Genomic DNA, 21,175 nt, shown 5'->3' on the forward strand with positions numbered 1-21,175 from the left:
TATTGAAATTACTTTATTTTTAAAAATTATTATTGAATTTATTTGGGTGACTTTGCTTAATAAAATTGTATTGGTTTCAGGTGTACAATTCTATAATATTGAGTGTTTACCACCCCAAGTCAAGTCTCCTTCCATCACCATTTATCCGCGCTATACTCTGTTCCACGCCCCTGCAATCGCCACATTGTTGTTCGTGCCCATGAGTTCTTTCTTTTTTTCTTTTTTGCTTAATCCCTCCACTCCCAAACCCCCCACCAGAGCTCTGCCTGCTCTCTGTCCATGAATCTGTCTCTGTTTTGCTTGTTAGTCCAGTTCGTTCATTGAATTCCACATACGAGTGAAATCATATGGTACTTGTCTTTTTCTGACAGGCTTATATATTTTCACTTATATGTGGAATCTAATGAACAAAATAAACCAACAGACCAAATAGAAAGAGACTCATAGATACAGAGAACAGACTGACAGCTGTCAGAGCGAAGGAGGTTGGGGGGATGGGTAGAAAGGGAAGGGATGAAGGGACAGACACCTCACAGACACAGGGAACAGCATGGTGGTTACCAGCGGGAAAGGGGGGTGGGGGGTAGGAGAGGGTGCAGGGGGATAAATGGTGATGGAGGGAGGCTTGACTTGGGGTGGTGAACACACACTGCAATATACAGATGATTTATTATAGAATTGTACACCTGAAAGCTATATAATTTTATTAACCAATGTCAGCCGAATAAGTAAAATAAAAAAACCAAAATTTTCAAGTATTAAATGGTAAGGAGTTTCTTTTTAGGCCTAAAGTCTTATGATTTATCAGCTGGATGCAACTTACTCTATGAATCTTTCTTAATATTTTTGTATCTCTTGAGTATATAGTGTTATTAAATTTTAAAATGATAATCTGACTTGATTATGTTTTCTTTTTTCTTTCAGAAAATATCTGTATGTCACATCTTCTTTTAAAGGAGCATTTAAAAATGAAGTTAAAAAGGCAGAAGAAGCAGTAAAGATTGGTATGTAATTACCTGTGGCCTGCCTCATTATTGTTTATTCATTCTGCAAACATCAATTGCGCATATATTCTAAGATATAGACTGGTCTAGGCACTGTGGGAATGACCACAATTGCTCAAATGTAGTTCCTACCTCTCAGGAATTTTATAACACATTTTTTCCATCTCTGGTTTTGTTTAATTATTGTTATTTATTATAAAGGTATGATCCAAGTTCCAACTGGATTGGTATATTTTAGGAGCCCTTGTTGTCACTGATGCTGAGTTAGATCATTTCAGAGACTAGTGCTGCATCCACTTTAGGGAGGAATGTTCTACACATTCACTTCTCTCACAGTGACGAGGGAGCCATCCTTTCCCAGTGATCCAGGAGGGAGGAGTAGCTCTAAGTCCGTATTTTATGGGTTTTAGATAGTTTTCAGTCAGCCAAACATTCAGTTATGACTTTTGAATTTGTACGTATATATTTTTACCCTTTAAATTGCCACATCTAAGAGGAAGCGCGGTATGACCACCTACACTTAGAATGTGTAAGAGCTGTGGCAGGAATATCGGATTTTCTGTGATGACTATTTGTAATCCTTTCTCCCTGGTCATGGCTATATATGCATATAGAATGCTCACTTAAAATTCCTTGAAACAATTTCATGGTATTACAGTTTTCTTGCTTGTGCTTCTAGCGGAACTCTTATTGCAAGATGTGCAAACCAAGGTCAACCAGCCTGACAGAGCTTCCTTGTCTTCTCCCCCCAAGGTATGACATACAGAGCAGTCTTCTTAAATGGCAAACAGTGTCCTTTGCTTTTTCCTGTACATAGTGATAAGTTGTCTCTTATCATTTACTCCTTAAACTTAAAAAAAAAAAGGCTTTATTGATTTCAGTGAGAAAGGGAGAGGGAGAGAGAGATAGAAACATCAGTGATGAGAGAGTCATTGCACCCCCCTCCCCCACTGGGGATCGAGCCCGAAACCCGGGCATGTGCCTGACGGGGAATAGAACCGAAGTCCTGGATCATAGGTCAGTGATCAACCGCTGAGCCACACCAGCTCGGCCTCCCGGCATTTAAGTGCAAACAAGTTCAGATGATTAAGTTGATTTTAACACAGGTAAACAGAATAGATGAGTGCAGAGAAAGGAGACGAAACTCAGCAAGTGGGAGAAGGGGAAGACTGAGACAGAGCAAAGATGAACAAAAAGTGGGGTGAATGTGAACCATGGGGAAGAGAATCCCAACTTTTTTTTTTTTAATGAAGAGAAAGGGAATATGAGAAAAAGAGAAAATAATGAAAAGCAGAAAAAAACTAGCTTCTCAAGTCTCCTTGAAAATATCTTTTCAAATTATAGATCCCTATGGACCTAAATAAATGGGCAGAGCAGGGAGAAGACTAATAAGCAATCCTTCTTTTAGTGCTGGGAATTATGTGCTATAATTATGAATATTAATAACAATGCTTCTAGCTCACAAAGCTCTTTTCTTATGAGGTGCTCCACACAGTTCATAAACATTCTCTGTAATCCTTGCAGTATACCCAGGGGTGAGATAGGTTATAAAGAACTATTGTTATTAATTATAATGCATGGCAACTAAGAGAAAAAGAATATTGCTGCAGGACATGTATTTAAGTTTGCTTTTACCAAAAACATGGTGAAAAGTTTTCTACCATGGCGAAGCATTATACTGCGTATTTGCTTGCATACAAAGGGATAAGTAGGTATTTGGAGAAAAAAGGCTTTACTCCATCTTTCCTTCATTCTCTCCCATGGACTCACTGTATGAATCCTTTGCGTGATTTGCCCTAAAGTTTGAAGACCAGGGCTGTGTGTGATGAAGAGCTCTCATACCTAATGGTCATGATTGGGGATGAAATCAAAGAGTAGCACATGGTAATGCCCCAAAGCTATCCATGGCTCTCCCCAAATTCTCTTTTTCCCCCACTTATTTTTTTTTAAGTTAAAGATAGACCTATCTTACTATCAATTTAAAGTTTAATCTTGTGTTGTTTTGTCTCTAAGACATAAATTTCCTTGGCTTTATGTATTTGAGAGACAAGAGGAACAGACTCTTTCTAATGGGTCAGGACCTGGTTTCCTTGTTGCCTTAACCTGTCACCTCTCGCTGCCTCTTTGCCCTGTGTTCTGAGTGTACTGCTAGGAAGGGCTGGGACGTCTTTGACCAGCTCACTTTGTAGCTCTGATGCACGCTGGGTTCTTTAATGCAGAGGAGAGAGCAAAGCAGAATGACCTCAGTGTTTGACCTCTTAAATTCCTCTTGGCAGTTGAGTGGTTGAATTTGACATGAAATGAAATAACCATTTACCTTTTTTTTTTATTATTATTGATTTCAGAGAGAAGAAGGGAGAGGGAGAGAGAGATAGAAACATCAATGATGAGAGAGAGTGTCATTGACAAGGTGCCTTCTGCATGCTCCCTATTGGGGACTGAGCCCTCAACCCGGGCACATGCCCTGACCCAGAATCAAACCATGACCTCCTGGTCGATGCTCAACCACTGGGCCATGCCAGCCGGGCTTTGTTTTTACTTTTAAGTCAGTGAAAATAATATTTAGTCAGTGATATACCCATCAAATGAGATGCCCATTTTTCACATCAAGTGGATGAAGCGCGTTAAAAGTCTATTCTTATTTGTTAAATGGTGATGCTTGTTTTTCCCTGTCTAGTTAGAGGGAGTTTATTAGAGATAGGGTAGTGATTGAGCCAAATATGTCAAATTAAAAGAGAAGAAAGACAGAGGGACTGGTATTGAGGCACTCTGAGGTGGTATAGCCTCTGAAGGGAGAGCTCCGGGAGCATCAGGAACTTTATATAAAGGAGGCATTTTCTTTTGGCTACTGACAAAAATTTTTTTTTTAAATTGAATTTATTGGGGTGACACAGGTTAATAAAATTACGTGGGTTTCAGGTCTGACAAAATTTTTAAATTATGTATTTTTTTTCCTGAAAGAAGCCCTAGTGATTGATTGATTGATCTTGTGATTCAGCATTTTCTGTTCTCACAGACGAAAGCCAGAGTTTAGGTACACTGAGTGACTTTCCCAAGCTGTCAGGGAGTTTATGTGAAAACCTTTGTGCTCTCAGAGAGCAGTGGCCCTTTCGGCAGAAAGGACATCAGAATTTGTGCAAGAAGAGAACTGTGGGCTGGGATTTAGTTTGTCTTCTTAGCTATTGGAACTTAGTCATTTATGAAGTATTTATTGAGTATCTATCTACTATGGTAAAATTGCATTAAGCAGTGTGACCTAGCACTGTTACCCTTGTGAAACATTTGTATAATAGGATAATAAACACCAGCTCGGTTGTCGTTAATCTAATGGCATAATGTTCTCTTCTAACCAAATGGTCTTCTCCAGGACGCATTACAGAAAGCTTTGGAAGATGTAGAAGCAAAGCATAAGATTCTTAAAGAGAAACGGAGGTAAGACATAAGATTTTCTGTTTACCAGAATCCTCAGTGCTCTATTAAAACAAATTCTGATTTCTGAGTAGGCTGATTTGGTGGTTTTTGTGACAGATTCTCTTTCTCAGCCTGTGACATCTCATGATATTAAGCATCATATGATCAAAATCCCCCAACCAACATAATCAATGTAAAGTATTTATAAAATATATATTTGCATGTGCACATATGTTTACATAATGTTAAAACCTCTGAAATATAGAGGAAGAACTAGTTCCGTGTCTGATGGGATGAAGAAGTGAACTTCCTAGGGGATCAGCTGTAACTTCACATTTGCTGTGTCCTTTGCTATTTAAACTCTGAAAAGTCTGTCCCAGTTCCTTCCCTCTTTTACTACTGATGACAATTTAAGATAGAAAATCTTTCAAGTAAATTTATCACTTATATATAGTTAAGATAAAAACAGCAAGCCTATATTACAGCACCATTATTTACATTTGTAAGGTTGACTTGCTCTTTAGCTCAGTTGTATTTTAGCTTCAGTTTCACAAGTTGAACTGAAAGGGATTGTTGTTGTTGAAGTAAGGTCAGACTTTGAAAACTGCATTAACTTTGAGAAATAAATTTTCAGGGAAGTATTACTAGTTTTTAGCATTATTTTTGTGTGAATCATGAAACGCTGTATAATCGTCCCTTTCCCCAAACCTTAAATTTGAAATGTTAGTTATGCATTTATCAAAATAAATGTTAAATGAATGTCAGAGAAATCTTCATTGAAAAGTCACGGCCTCTTTATAGTCTTCAGGAAGAAAAAGAAAAGCTAGTTGATGGCTTGTTTGAAGTCACAATGATATGCAGGAAATGTAACCAACCTATATATGTTATTAATAATAATGCCAGCTGGTGTGAAATGTTTATATCAGGATGCTTTTTTTTTAAAAAAAATATATTTTTATTGATTTCAGAGAGAGTAAAGGAGAGGGAGAGAGAGGCAGACAGAAACATCAATGTTGAGTCATTGGGCATGCGCCCTGATCGGGAATCAAACCTCGATCTCCTGGATCCTAGGTCGATGCTCAACCCCTGAGCCACACCCGGCCGGGCAGGATGCTTTTTTTTTTAAAAAATGAAGACAATATACCACTTAATATCACAGAGTGATTATGTCTTATCCTGTGACACCCTGTTTTGGGGTTACTTACATAGTTAGTATTCTTTTTTGTTCAAGAGTGGGGATCTAATTATTGAGTAGACATTTTTGAAAAAAAGTTGTTCAGCAAATGTTATTTTCTTTTCCCAAGAATGCTAGCAAATATAATTGTTCCCCTCCACCCATGCTGTAGCTCCTTTCATTCCTCAAAAACAGCTTTGTTTTTTCAAATTCATGACTATGAGCTATTACAGGTGACATAAGGTACTTACTGAACTGATTCAATGTATCTCTGTCATTCAAAGATAATGATAAAGTTCTTTCAGTCCTTCTATGTGGATGTGATATAGAGGACATCAGACTTTCTGAGGAAGTTACTAATGTGGGTTCATAGTTACGTATTTTAAATTCATGTACATGTAGGGTTAAATATATGTGAGTCAGTGTTCCAGGTTTATATTTAACATCTCTTTTAGTCTTCACGGCATCCCATGTGCCTAGACAGGTGTTTTTTTTATTTTTTAGATGAGACAGAAAGTTGAAGTGATGCGTCCATAGTGATCACTATGTAATAAAATGGTTATTGCAAAGACAAGCTTGTATTTGAAACTAGGTCCATCTTTCTGGTTCTTATATTCAGGTACTTTTCCTGGCTCCAAACAGCCTCCTGTTACTATGGTTGTTTCTATCATATTCTGCTTTGTTTGAACTTCCATCTTATACTTTTAATAGAAAAGTCACGTAAAACACAGTATTGCAGGACAGAGTTAGAAAAACAGGAGCTCATATCTGTTGCCCTTGTAAACTTGCTTTATTAACTTTGATTTACCTTTGATTTTGGACAAAGAAAGAAAGCTAGAGAATATCTTATGGCACATTCCAAACTATGTAGGATAGATACTTGGAGACTTGAGAACATGCTGGAAGTTAGGAATCACATCTCCAGTGTTAAAAATAGCCAAATTTTAAAACAGTCAAATCATCATTTTTCAGAAGTGCTGCAATGTACATATTAGATCAGTTAACATTTTACAACTGTTTTGGCATTTCTAGTTCTTGTAAATGTAAGTTGGCAAGCTTGTTTTTGAAACCAGGAATGCTTGTGTTTGACTGGTATAGTTATGGGCCATTATGTTTATGCGGAATACTTGGCTATATAGGGGTACTGAATGTACCCACTAGCTTTTGCAAAATACCTGGATATCTTATCTATAATTTCTTTGATATTTGCCTTCTAGCTTTAATTATTAACATTTTGTAAACTGTATGTTTTTACCTAACAAAAACTTTTTTAAATATAATGCTAGAGAATTAAAAACAGCAAGGACACTCTCCCTGTTCTTTGGAGTGAACATAGAAAACCAAGGCCAAGCTGGGATGTTCATTTACAGTAATAACCGATTGGTCAAGATGCGTGAGAAAGTGGGCCCACAGTTGAAACTGAAGTCCTTGTGAGTATGTTTTTGTTTTCAGAAGCGTAGGCAGGAGGAGGGAGGCTGCAATACAACTCTGTCTGCTGAGTTAGATGTGAGATTAAACATAATGGGAGCAGGTGTCATATCCTCTGTTCACCCTTCCCATCAATGTGCAGGCAGTAATCTGCCTAATTTATGATACCAGGAGAGCAGTGCGCCTGCTCTGAAGAAGAAATTCACTTTGGGAAATTTTTTCAATGCATTTTCTGAGCAAATTGATGTTTTAACATTCTTTGTGTCACCTACTCAAGTTACGTTTTTAGTATTTTACCAATGAAAAAATAATGCAAGCATACTAAAGATATTTTAGAAAAGAAAAATTCCATAGTCTTACAAAACATTGTAATATTTTGTGTAGCCCCTTCATGTGTGAGTTCTTGCCAGTTACCCGCATGAGCATATATTTTTAGCACTCTCCAGCCTATTTGAATTCCAGAGTAATACAGTCTGGTGCTTTCCCAATGGTCTGAAACTCCACCAGCTGCTTTCATGAATTATGTAGAGTCCTGAAAAGAGACCGTAGGAAGGCACAGAGTCTGACAAGACAACCGTGACCATTAGAATGGCTCAGGGGAATATTTTTCATCTTGCTTCCTCACTCTCAGGAATTAACAACTCATTCATATATTCACTTAGCAAGCACTTATATTGCAGTAACATGCATGCCAGGCATTGTACTGAGCTCTGCAGACAAGATGGTGAAGACCTACCATTTGCTAAGGAACTTACAGTCCAGTGAAAGGGACGAGTATATGAATACATATTTTTTATTTGTATGGAAACAACAAAGGTGATCTTTTAAAACATAAATTAGTTTACTGTCTTGCTTAAACCCCCAGTGCATGTAGAATAGAAGTAGTTGCCATAGTCTTCCAGCGATTTGGTCTCTGCCTGGCTCTGTGACACCCCGTGCCCTGGCCATACCCACCCTTTCACTGCATTCCCCTCACACCAGCCGGCTTCCTGCTCCTCAGACATCCTAAGCTCGCTCCTGCCTTATGACCTTGGCACTTGCCATTTCTCCTGCCTAGAACCGTCTGTCTACATCTTACTGCTGGTCCTGGCATGTCTTTGAGGCACCAGCTCTCAAGGCCTCTCCACAAGAAGGTCTTCCTAGACTGTCTAAATAAAATTGGCCCTTGCCATCACCCCCCCCCCCACACACATATCTATCACTCTTTACATATAACAGCACCTGCTTCATTTTCCTCAGATCACTTATCACCATCTGAAATGATCTTGTACATTTATCCATTTACTAGCACCATGCCTTGTCACCGTTCAATACAAGAGAAGCTTCATAAACAGGGACATTGCCTTTCTGTTAGTTACTCGGTTCCTAGTTCTTGGAATAAGGCTAGGTGCTCAACTTGAATGAATGAATGAATGAATGAATGAATGAATATACACTAGAAGCAAGCATCAGGTGTAAAAAGACCATATAGGAGGGGCAATAAGTCAAACCAGTCAGGCTTCCTGGGAGAAACGATGTCCTAATTTAGACTTACAGAATGAGTAGTGAAGGGAGGGCTAGGTGGAAGGGGAGAGTGGTGAAAAACCTGGTAGGCAGGGTCCTCAGATTGGGAAGGCTTGATTTGTATGCCATTCCAAGGGCATTGGGTTATCCCTGAAGAGTTAGAGTCCAGATGCTCTTTCCCCAAACAGGTTATGTCACTAAGTAGAATATCCTAGTTACATACATCATGAGCTGCTAAAAATGTGGGAAACACCCAGTTTATCCATCAGACTATCAGGCAGATAACCTGTTACTCTCGGGGAATAATCCAGCCCTTATGTTCCCTTAGTAGAATTCAGTGAGCATCCCTTGGACCTTTGCAACGATGAGGAGAAATTCAACTTGAGAGATGAAATGATGAAGAAAGTGACTCTCTGGCCAGTTTCATTAATAGGATTATGTCCACTTCTTGCAGCAGAGCTTTGTTTGTGGTGCTTAATGCTAAGAGACCTCCTCTTCCCACCCACCCTGACTCCCCATATAAGGTGACAGGTTTGGAGAAGGAGGTGTGTTAGCACAGTAATGATACTAAAGCCATTTTGGGTTAAGAGACCAAATATACCTGGGATCACCATAGATTTTATGTAATAAAATACAATTGTAAAAGAACTTGTTAAACTTTGACATGGTTCAGACCAGGTAAACACATTTATTTTTGTAAAAAAATGATTTTAAAATACTGGGTATATTTGTGTGTTTTTTCCTTAGCTAAATTTCACAAAATTTATATATATATTTATTCCTCCAGACTTGGTGCAGGCGTGGTTGGAATTGTTAATATACCCTTGGAGATCATGGAACCATCTCATAATAAGCAGGAATTTCTCAATGTCCAAGAATATAATCATCTACTAAGAGTCATGGGACAGTTCTTGGTCCAGTACTGTAAGGACACCGGGATCAGTGAGTATTCAGTAGTCATAGTAAGAGGTGCTTAAAGGGGATCAACTTGCGTGATTTCTTTAAACTGAAATGATTGTACTGATTCAGGTGACCACTAACCCAAAGCCCTGAAAGAAAGCTCCTGTATTGAAAAGATGAGGGAAATGAGAGCCAGTCTCCAAATCTTTCCCAGAATATTACTCAAAAAATAAAGCAGCAGATTAAAAATTGTAATTGGAGGGCAATCAGAGAACAGTATGAAGCGACAGTTGATCATGGAGGAAGGAGGCAGAAGTTTGCTCTAAATAGGCTAAGAGACCCCTAAAGGGCATCTAAGACACTACTGCGTAAGAGGGCACAGCCCATCTAAACCTGAGTAGTTCCTATAGCATTGTTATTTCCTGCCACAGAATAATCATTGTGGACCCTGGATAATTGTAGATATGTTAAATTTTGTTTTGTGTATCTAACAAGTCTTGAATATGTTAATTCCAGAAAAATTTTGATTAAAAATCACTAAAATAAGTATGTTTGGAAACTTAAAGAGATAAACTTCAATTATCTGGAAAATTGGAATTACTCAGATCACTGCACTCTTTAGACATACCTGAGCAGTGCAATGGGATACTGTGCATTCATTAAGTAAACTTCCTGTAAACTATGCGCACAGGGCTTCATTTATGGAAAGAAGTAGAAGGCTACTGTGTATCTGTTCAATGATTTGCATGAAGTATGTATAATTCATGTATATAAAAAATTATGTCTCTACCTTGGAGACAACTTAAAATCTTATTATTGCTCCACTTGAGGCTGAAATTTTAGAATATTTTCTTTTCTTTTGTACCCACTCCGCTTGGTTCTAAAATTTTCTCATACCAGTGAAACAGAAAATAATGCAGGAACTCAAGGGGAAAAGAAATAAAAGTGAGAATGGAAGTTGAGGGCACAGATTTCCTGCCGAAGCTGGATTTTCATGTCTTGGTCTAAAACCTGCTGAGTGTGTGGTCCATGGACCAGCATCACCAGCATCACCTGAGAACTTGTTAGAAATGCAGAATCACAGGCCCTACCCAAGACCTACCGGTTTAAAAGCTGCATGTTAGCAAGATCTCCAGGTGATCTGTATGCACATTAAAGTCTGAGAAGCACTGCTCTGAAGAGTACACCCATGTAATTTTTGCTTATCGTAGGCATAGTTTTTTCACATGTATTTTTTTTCTTAGACATGTTTGAAGTTATTCTAAACCTAGGGATAACCACATTATTTGACAGGTTTTGCTGAAAGCTGTAGAAAGCATAAGAAGGTAAAAGGATTAGACAAAAAACATTCATAACACATGGACACAGAGGACAGTGTGGTGATAGCCAGAGGGAATGGGAGTGGGCGGGAAGCTCTGTGGAGGCGGGAACAGGGGGGACAGGGGGACAGCAAGAGGCTGTGTTCGGTGCAATGGGCTCGTGATGCAATGCGCAGGTGATGTTTTATTGCGTCGTACACTTGGAACCTGTATGGTTTTGTGAAACAATGTCACCCCAGTAAATTCTATTTGAAAAAGAGAATATACAGAGTGAGGTAAAGTCAAGCATCTGCTTTCTGGCCTTTGAATGCTGGCATGACATGGTACGGACGGAAAGTGTTAAGCATTTGAAATTGTGTGGCTTCTCCTTACATTTTCTCTGTAGCCTCTTGTTTCCCTCATCCTTAGAATAAGGAATTAAGTCTTCAGAAAGAGTTAGACATTCAATTCACAGGTGACAGGAATTATCTCTGTCCAGTGCACACTTACTCAGGACAGTCATACTCAGTCCTGGGGGGGCTTTCTCGAAGCTCCTCTGCCTGGTCGCGGGTGCCTCCCCGCAGGGGCGCTCTCTCCTCCAGGGTTCCACTCGCCCGTCTCCCCCCTCTCATCTGCTCCTTATGTGACTCCCTGTCTCTACCTTGTCTACCTAATTTTTTTCAAAACCTTCTCAATGGATGTAATAAGATTCAAAAGAAATGTTATGTTTGTATTTTAATTATTACTTGCTAATAACATATTATTGTCCTAATTCCATAATTAGCCATTAATTGATTTCCGGCTACAGGCCACTCTCACAAAAGATGATCCTCTAGGAGGGAGGCAGAGTGCAGGGAGGGTGGCAGGGATGTGTGTGTGCTTGCTCGCACCTCTCATAGCCTCACCCCAAAAGTTCATTATCAAACAGTGAAGTAACCTAGGTCAGAATTGGTCGTCTCAGGAATGGTGCTGAGGAGATTGACCTTCAGGGTCTTTACTCAATAACTACCACAGGAATAACCGAAGTTTTACGTAATGTTTGCCTAATACTCTGAAGGCCAGTATTATAGGACACACAATTTTAAAGAAAAATAGGTTGGGTAGGTTTTTTGCCTTATAAATAAAAGATGCAGTTTTTGTATTTGCTGTAAATCTGACCTGTTTCAGTGGAAAATTGGGCCCTTATAAAAAAATCGAATCGACAGAAAAGGAAATGGAGAGGTAATGACTTTGTGTCATTTATCAAATCTGCATCTCCTTTTGGCACCTGATGCTGAGTCTCAAATGCTTTCCTCGTCTCTGAATCTGACCTCACCTCACTCTCTGCTTCTGTGTCTTCCGAAATTTTTTGCATCCTTACAGTAAAATGAAAACATTAATCGTCAGCTTTTTGGAGTATGGAGAGAAGAAGGGAAAGATAGAAACATAACAGTTTGAGTTTAAACAGGAGCAATTACATAGAAATTTTTTACTAAACTTTTCCAAAATGAGTCAGAATACGGCTGATGCATTATAATGAAATCTATGATATAATGAGCATAACCTTTCCCAGCAGACCTCAAATTACAGGGCCTCGGGTCGTCAAGGAGGCTAACAGTCCTTTAACCCAGCCCCCGCCCCCATGCTCTATCCCCTCTCTCTCACTCACCCCTGCCCCGGGCAAGGGGACTGCCATTTTAAGCCTCAGTGAGGGCCTCCCATGAAAGAAAAAATGCTACTTCACAGGCTTGAGGCAGCCTGTGAATGTCTACACAACTGTATTAAAAAAGACATTTTTACATTAAAGTCAAATCTATTTCTCATGTATTCTTTCATTCACCTGTGCTAGGCGTGGAGTGTTATAGGACTAACAAATCAGACATGGGCCACCCTCTCTGGAATTTACAGTCCAGCAGAGCTGATATGATTTGCAGTTTGAAATAGGATTGGTGTCCAACAAGAAGGATGAGTGCTGAGGAAGCCAGTGATCAGGAGCTCATAAGATAGAGAACCTAGAAGTCCCCCCCTGAAGAAATGATATTTCCTAAACGATGAGATGGGGTTCTTCAGGCCAACTTAACTCTTCCTCTTTGAGTCATGAATGATTGGCCTAAAGCCTTTTTAAATGATAACCCTCCAGATATTTGAAAACAAGCTTTCTGTCTCTCTAGCCTTCTTTCTTCCTTACATTTCTAATTTTATTGCTATTCTTTATTTTACACTATTAAATATAGTCACCACTTTAATGTTATACTTTATGAAGTGTATCACCTGGAAACAAAAATTCCAAATGCAACCTGAAAAACCTTGAATAAAATGGGTTGATCATCTCTTTCTTATAAGAAGTTGTAATTCTGTTGATACCACTTAATATATTAACTCTCAATAAGCACATTATTGACCTTCAGTGTCTTTATTACCAATTTAAGTTCTTAATAAGGTTTTTAATGTCTATCCTTGTTAAGCCATATTTTCTTATATTTTTCTAGTAAGTGCTTTTGGACCCTAGTGTAGAATCATATATTTATTTCTACTAAATTTTATCACCTAATTAGGCCCATCCTTTCAGGTTGTCAGGACCTTTTGGGGAATTTAATGTTGACTTCTAGCTAATGTGCTGGTTTTCCAGAGATGTTAAGTTTGGCCACTATTTTCTCTATGATTTCATTTGAATCCTGTTTCACAGGATCAGGGAAGTCAAGCATTTAGCCCTCCACTGATCAACTATACTGAGGTAGAAATGGGACACTGGGTGAGGACAGTTAACCAATTATAGATTTTCCTTATTATCACCTAACTCGTATCAGTTTTTGTTTGTCTATAATTTTGAAAGTGAGTGATAATATTTGCTAGATGAATAGTTTCTTTAAAAAGTAGATAATGCTTTATGTCTTAGCTTGAGCTGCTATAACAAAATGTCATAAACTGGTGGCTTACGAACAACAAATTCATTTCTTACAGTTATAGAGGCTGGAAGTCCAAGGTCAGGGTGCCAGCATGGCCGGGGCCTGGTGAGAGCTCTCCTTTGGTTCACAGATGGCTGGTATCTTGTTGTAGCCTCCAGTTGTGGAAACAGTGAACTAGCTCTCTGGCCTCTTCTTACAAGGCACTAATCCCATTCGTGAGGGTTCCACCCTCTTGACCTCATTACCTCCCAAAGTCTCCACCTTCCAAATACCATCACATTGAAAATTAGGTTTCAACATACGAATTTAGGGGGGAAACAAACATTTAGTCCCTAACACTCTAGCAGGTAGATATAGCTAGCTGCTCACAACAAAATTTTGTTTACCTTATGATTTCACTTTAGTATCTGAGATCTTAGAAAGCCACTACAGAAAAAAGAAATAAAACATTTCTGCTAGGGAAATAAGTTGAGTGAGAAGGCCTATGTAAAATATTAAAAAGATGAGACTATGAGCCAGGATAACATGAAGATATAGGCCAAAAACCAATTCATACCTCTTTTTTATTAGGGATTTTATGTATTCTACTTTATTTTAAAAATATAGTATCTTTAATATTATATTTTTATTTTTAAAAAATTTATTATGGTGTTATGGACTGAATTGTGTCTTCCCTGAACTTATATGTTTTATTTTTTATTTTTTAAATATATGTTTATTGAATTCAGAGAGAGGAAAGGAGAGGGAGAGAGAGAGAGAAACATCAATGATGAGAGAGTCATTGATTGAGCCCACAACCCGGGCATGTGCCCCAACCGGGAATTGAACCCCAATCGCCTGGATCCTAGGTTGACGCTCAACCACTGAGCCATGCCTGGCCGGGCTATGTTTTAAATTAGTATAAATTGGAGATAGGACCTTTAAAGAGGTAATCAAGTTTACATGAGGCCATTAGAGTGGGCCCAATGCAGTTTGACCAGTGTTCTTGTAAGAGGAGGAAATTTGGATACAAAAAGAGACCCCAGCAATGGGTGCACACATGTGAGGACAAAGAGGCCATGTGAGGACAAAGCAAAAAGGTGCCATCTGGAAGCCAAGGTGGGAGGCCTCACAAGAAAGCAAACTTGATCTTGGACTTCAAGCCTTCAGAATTATGAAAAAATCAATTTCTGTTGTTTAAGCCACTGTCTGTGGTATTTTGTTATGCAGCTCTAGCAAACTAGTATATGTGGGAAACTGCAAAATTAGACAGAATTAAGAGAACATTATAATGAAACCCATAAACCCATCTTCCAACCTCAACACTTACTAATTCCTGGGCACTTGGTTTCACCCACATTCCCACCTGTTCCCCACAACTGGATTACTAAGGAAATTCAGACACCGTATAATTATATATATCTATATGTACATTAGCATGTATTTCTAAAAGAGGAACACTGTTTAAAAACATAACCCTGGTATATACCTTACACCTAAAATTATTAATACTTTCTTAATATCATAAAATATCTAGTTTATTTAAATTTCTAATTATTTCCTGTCATAATATAATTTATAGCCCTTCTCACTCATCCCCATAGTTCCCTTTCTCTCTCGTTTTTCCTTGTAATTTATTTGTAGGAGAAACTGGGTTGGTTGTCTTGAGTTTTTACCGTCTAAATTTTGCTCATTGTATTATGGGATGTAGTTTAACAGATTTTTCCATTCTATTTATTTTTCTGTAAATATGTAGAATTCACCAGCTTAATCAAATACAGATGTGGCTTTTCTTTTGTCATCAAGATGCTTCATAGATAGTAGCGTGTTCTTCCGTGGGGAGGCATATATTGTTCGATCATCTGTCTTATAATTATATTAACAGTTAATGATGAATGCTCAGATCCCTTAAGAGTTCCAAAACCTTACATTCTGTTTCTATCATATTTCAACATTTATTAGCTCTAATATTTCTATAAAGAAAAGCTTCCTTTCATCTACCATTTGGATACTCACATCCACTGGTAATTTTACTATTTGACAGAGCAACAGTAGAACTCTATATGCTAAACAAATTGCATTGGATAAAAGAGATTAAAATAAAATATTAAAAATGATGTCGACATTTTGCCTAACTGATTTATATGGCATAAATATGTACTCTGTTTAAAATTGTTAGTTATGCCAGCTCCCTGCAAACAGCAGGATGGTTCAGGAGTTCATTGGGTTGACTTCTCTTTTAAAGAAATCACATTCTTAGATTTTAATCCATTTAACTGCTTTCACCTGGCAATTGAAATGATCACTATTGACAGCACTTAGCTTCCTTTTCTTTCTGACTGCACTTATATTATCATGATAATAACACTTTTTATATCTACAATGAAGTTTCTTGCTAAAATACCTCAGAAGATCTCACTCACTTATATTGCAAATAAAATACCAAAAAGCCTAGTGCCCTTCTTTTGTCTGGAATGAAATACACTTCGATTCTTAGTTTGATTTTTCCCTGACATACCAGAAGCAAGACCTCAAAACTCCCTTCTTTAGTCTATTTATGTCTACCTTAGTAAAGAAGATAAGTTGTCTTTAATGACTCCGAAATTAAAACAGTGCAATCAAGATTAAATATAAGTTGTATTAACAGCAACAACAACAACAAATCTTTGACTCTTAAGAACATCAAGTCAGTCAGCGGGTTTTCTGTATGTCTGAGTAAAGTAAGGAGAGTCCTGGTAGAGAAATAAACTAGGCCAACCCGGAAACTGGGAGACATGGGGAGCGGACGAGGCTACTGCCCAGAGAGCACAGAACTCTATGAATGTGCTTGGATGAGATTATCATGTCTAAGTTTGATTTCCACATTGTAGAGAGAATTAGAAAAACTGGAGTGTATCCAAAGGACAACAGGGACAATGACTAAATAAAAATACAACCTAAACAGAGAAAGTAAATAACTTTTACCTTCTACCAAGGATCGAGCCTGCAACCTGGGCATGTGCCCTGAATCAAACCTGCAACCTTTTGGTGCACAAGATGATGCCCAACCAACTGAGCCACACCAGCCAGGGCTCCTTGGTTTTGCTTTTAAAGGTTTGTCATGAGGCCTCTAACCTTTTCCTTTCTAGTCTCCAGTGCACAGAAGAATGTGATTCTGAACTGGGAGCCAGGAAGCCCCAGGGGACCTCAGATTATGGCTAGAAGTCCTTGAATCCCTGTCTACCAGTTACATCTAAAATGGCGTTATGCCTCATACATAAATATGCCACCGTTTTTCAAACTTGTGTAGATGTATCTGTGGGTAGTAACATGTAAAATCTCATAAAACTGTTATTAAATTTATATTTTTCTGTCATCATGCATTTTTCTCAGGTCTGGGGGTGGTGGTTCTGAAATTGTCCTGCAGCTTTAGGAGATCCTCATGGGAAACCACTGATATGGAACAAGGGGAAATGAAGCTCCATTGCCAGGGGAAGTAATGAAGTTGATGCCTAGAGCAAGCTGGAGCAACTCAGCAGGTCCCGGGAGTCCTGCCGCGGAGCCTGCCGGGCTCACAGTAGAGTGGAGGAGTGGAGACTGACCGCCGCTGCCGCCCACTCTGCCACTGACTGTACCTGCGCGACGGGCCCACCCCCTCGGCCACACGCTGGAGCCAAGAGAAGGCCTGGGCTGTGAGCAGCTTCACCACCACCAAAGCCGTCTTGCCTGGCTTGCCTTCAATTCAAATAGAGCCCTTCGGGAAGCAGTTATCTAGGGCCCCCCTCATCTCACGTGCACCGCAGGCTAAGCCGTCGTGGCAGCTCTTCCTGATAAGCGGCGATTGGCCTCAAGAGCTTCTCAAGCGTGTACACAGGCATCACTGCCAACTGATTGGAACTGGCATGTCACTCAGAACCAGTTTGCCGTTCCTAACCCAGAAATTCTATCGAGAATACAGATGATAAATGATCACACCGTGGATGAGTTTAGGAAGGTCGAATGTCTGGTTTATCTAAAAATGACAGATAGTCCTTCCTTTCTCACTCCCAGGATGTCTTGGCAGCTGCTCTTGGTTGAGGGTGGTCTGGCACCAAAGGTAGGAAGATGGTGGCTGGAAAGAAGACGAAAAAGTCACTGGAGTCTACCAACTAAAAAGTGGAAAGTATGTGCTGGGGTACAAGCAGAGTCCGAAGATAATCAGACAAGGCAAAAGGAAACTGGTCATCCTCACCAGCAACTGCGCAGCCGTGAGGAAATCTGAACTAGAGCACTGTGCCAAGTTGGCCAACTAGAGCACCGGTGTCCATCACTACAGTGGCGATGGTATTGAACTGGGCACAGCATGTGGAAAACAGCAGAGCATGCACACAGGCTGCCATTGACCCAGGTGGTTCTGATATCATTAGAAGTGTGCCAGGCCAGACTGGTGAAAAGTAAATCATGTGAAATTTTTCTTCAATAAAACTGGCCGGAGCTTGGTTTAAAAACAAAACAAAGCTGAGAGGGTAACGACCAACAGGCCAATATTCAGCAGAGAAGCAGGCATGATTTACAGTCTCCTGAGAATGGACGTGCAATATCTATCTCAGGAGAGCTTTACAAATACAGTGGTCCCTCGGTTTTCTAATGTAACCCGGTCCAGAAGACCGTTCAAGTTCGGAAACATTTGAAAACCGAGGGATCCACAACCGACAGCCAGGCCTCAGGATCTTGCCCTCAGCGGAAGCGTGTTACATGTTCAACTTCTGAGACATGTTCGAAAACCGAAGCATGCACTTCTGGGCTTACGGCGTTCGTAAACCAAAGTGTTCATCAAAGGAGACGTTCAGAAACTGTAGACCATAATCATCTATTTAGATGCAGAACTACCTGAGGGCAGGAACCTGATTTAAATACCTTCTCTAGCTTATGTTCCTGGTGCTTGGATTTCATAAACTGTTTTGGGCTTCCTTATTTTGATTGGAACTATGAGAACTTTGCTTTAGCAGTTATTACTGAATTTTATTACTTCTCCCTTTGGGAAAATGATTTCCTAGATGTCATTGCACATTCTATGAACAGATATGAAACTGACATCTAGGAGCGTGTTACATTTCTCCTATTTTTCAGAGGCAAAATCTGTGTGAACGGCTCTTTTAGTTAGTGGGTTTTGACAAATTTTTGTAAGTTATTGCAATATTTTACATTATTTTTTTCTGATTCAAAGTGGCTCCTAAAAAATTAATCAGATGAATTTAAACATTAGAAGTCTTCTGAATTAAATGCTGCATACATATAGCTAGCAGTAAATTAAAATTTCACAGTATTTTTCAGATACTTGTTCTAGAAATTAGGACTTTAATTCTATGTGCATTAATCCCTGACTATTTCATTAATTTAACATGCTTGTTGATTATTCAAACAAAAGTCTCAAGATATGTATTCTTTTATAATTTTAAGTATTACCTGTGTACTTGCAGCATTTCCCATTTACAAATTTTTAAATCAGAATTTTAAACCAGAATACCTTGAGAATGTTGAAATAATATAATTTTTGAATTAATAAATTTTGGGTTATTTACATAACTCTCTTCATAGTGGGTGTAAATATTATATATGTATATTTTAATCCTCGTCTGAGGCTATATTTTCATTGATTTTTAGAGAGAGTGGGAGGAATGGGGGTGGGGAGGAGAGAGAAACATCGGTGTGAGAGAGACCCATCGATTGGTTGCTCCCGCACTCGGCCTTGGATCAAGCAATCTAGGTACGTACCTTTGACCAGGAATCGGAATCGAATCCTCAGCCCTTTGTGTACAGGCCTACACTCTACCACTGAGCCACACCGGCCAGGGCATTTAAGATACATTTTAAAAAATGAAGTAATTTTACAAGTTTTGAAATTTCACTTTCTTGCTCTTAATTGATTTCTGGATGAAAGAGCAATTAAAAACCCTCATTAAGACACATTAACAGAAGCATGAGTTATTAAAACCACATATTTAAAAGATCCATAATTATAGGTATATAATTTACTCCATTAGTCAAGGCCAACCTAATGTAGTGAATTATTATTATTGATTTTAATGTTTCTTGCCAAACTAGAATAGACAATATATTTTTTTAGCTTTATTGGATTATAATTGACCAAAAAAAAATTATACACTTAAAATGTTCAACATGATGATTTGATATATAACTGAAATGTCTACCACAATCAAGTTAATCAACGTATTCACCTTCTTGAATGTGTGGATGAGAATGCTTACGATCGATCCCCTCTCAGCAAATTTCAAGTATACGATGCAGTCCTATTAACCTGTCGTCATGATGTACATTAGATCCCCAGAGTTCATTCATCTTATAACTGAAAAAAGTTTGTGCCCTCTGACCAACATCTCCCCATTTCTTCTTCCCCACAGCTGCTGACAAACACCATTCTACTCTCTGTTCCTGGATCATATAGTTCTATTTTTAATTTTTTGAGGAAGCTTCATACTGTGTTCCATAATATTTATACCAATTTGCATTCCCACCAACAGTGTGCAGGTCCCTTTACTCTGCATCCTTGCCAACAGTTACTGCTTCTCTTTTTGGTAATAGCCATCTCATTGTGGTTTTGATTTGCATTTCCTGATGATTAAATGATGTTTAACAACTTTTCATGTACCTGATGGACATTTGTATGTATTTTTGGAAAACTCTTTATTCAGGGTCTTTGTCCATTTGTTGATCAGAGTTTTTTTGTTTTTGTTTTTGCTGTAGAGTTGTATAAGTTTCTTGTGTATTTTAGATATTAACCTCTTATCAGATATTTGGTTTTCAAATATTTTTCTCATTTTCTGTATGTTGTCTTTTCATTTTGTTGTTTCTTTTGCTTTGCAGAAGTTTTTAGTTTGATGTAGTCTCACGTTTTGTTTGTTTTATTTCCTTTTTGTTAATTGTGTATTTTGGTTTCATATCCAAAAAACATTACCAGACCAATGTCAAGGAGTGTTTTCCCTGTTTTCTTCTGGGAGTTTTATGGTTTCAGGTTTTATCCATTTCAAGTTTTAATTTTTATGAGTGGCATAAGATATAGTGTCCAATTTCATTAGGGTGTTCAATTTCATTCTGTTACATGTGGATATCCAATTTTCTCAACACCGTTTATTGAAGAGACTATCCCATTGTGTGTGCTTGGCATCTTTGTCAAAGATTAGTTGACTGTATATGTGTGTATTTATTTCTAGGCTTTCTATTCTGTTCCATTGGTCTGTGTATTTTTTTTTTTCCAAATATCATACTGTTTTGATTACTATAATTTGATAATATAGTTTGAAATCCCAGTGTGATGCATCTTGCTTTGTTCTTTTGCAAGATAGCTTTGGCTATTCAAGGTCATTTGTGGTTACATACGAATTTTAGGATTCTCTCTTCACAAAGCAGTTCTCTGAAAAATGCTATGTGAATTTTCATAGGGATTACATTGAATCTATAGATTACTTTGAGTAGTATGGACATTTAAAAAATATTATTTCAATCCAAGAACATGGGATATCTTTCTATTTATTTGTGTCGTTTTCAGTTTCTTTCATCAGTGTCTTATAGTTTTCAATGTAGAGGTCTTTCATCTACTTGGATTAATTTAATCCT

General features: G+C 38.4%; 1 protein-coding gene across 1 annotated transcript in view; it reads left to right on the top strand.

Annotated features, from left to right (window-relative positions):
- The window catches only part of MORC1 (MORC family CW-type zinc finger 1), a gene marked incomplete at its 5' end in the record, with an annotated part of 137,846 nt that overhangs the window by 44,458 nt on the left and 72,213 nt on the right, over positions 1 to 21,175 (top strand). Inside the window, 5 exons of the mRNA XM_081138323.1 lie at positions 925 to 1,004; positions 1,684 to 1,757; positions 4,372 to 4,436; positions 6,876 to 7,019; positions 9,308 to 9,462. Of these exons, the coding sequence (XP_080994449.1) occupies positions 925 to 1,004; positions 1,684 to 1,757; positions 4,372 to 4,436; positions 6,876 to 7,019; positions 9,308 to 9,462 (518 nt within the window). The remainder of the gene's footprint in view (positions 1 to 924; positions 1,005 to 1,683; positions 1,758 to 4,371; positions 4,437 to 6,875; positions 7,020 to 9,307; positions 9,463 to 21,175) is intronic.

The sequence above is a fragment of the Miniopterus schreibersii genome (assembly GCF_964146895.1).
Source record: "Miniopterus schreibersii genome assembly, chromosome: 5".
Taxonomy (NCBI): Eukaryota; Metazoa; Chordata; class Mammalia; order Chiroptera; family Miniopteridae; genus Miniopterus; species Miniopterus schreibersii.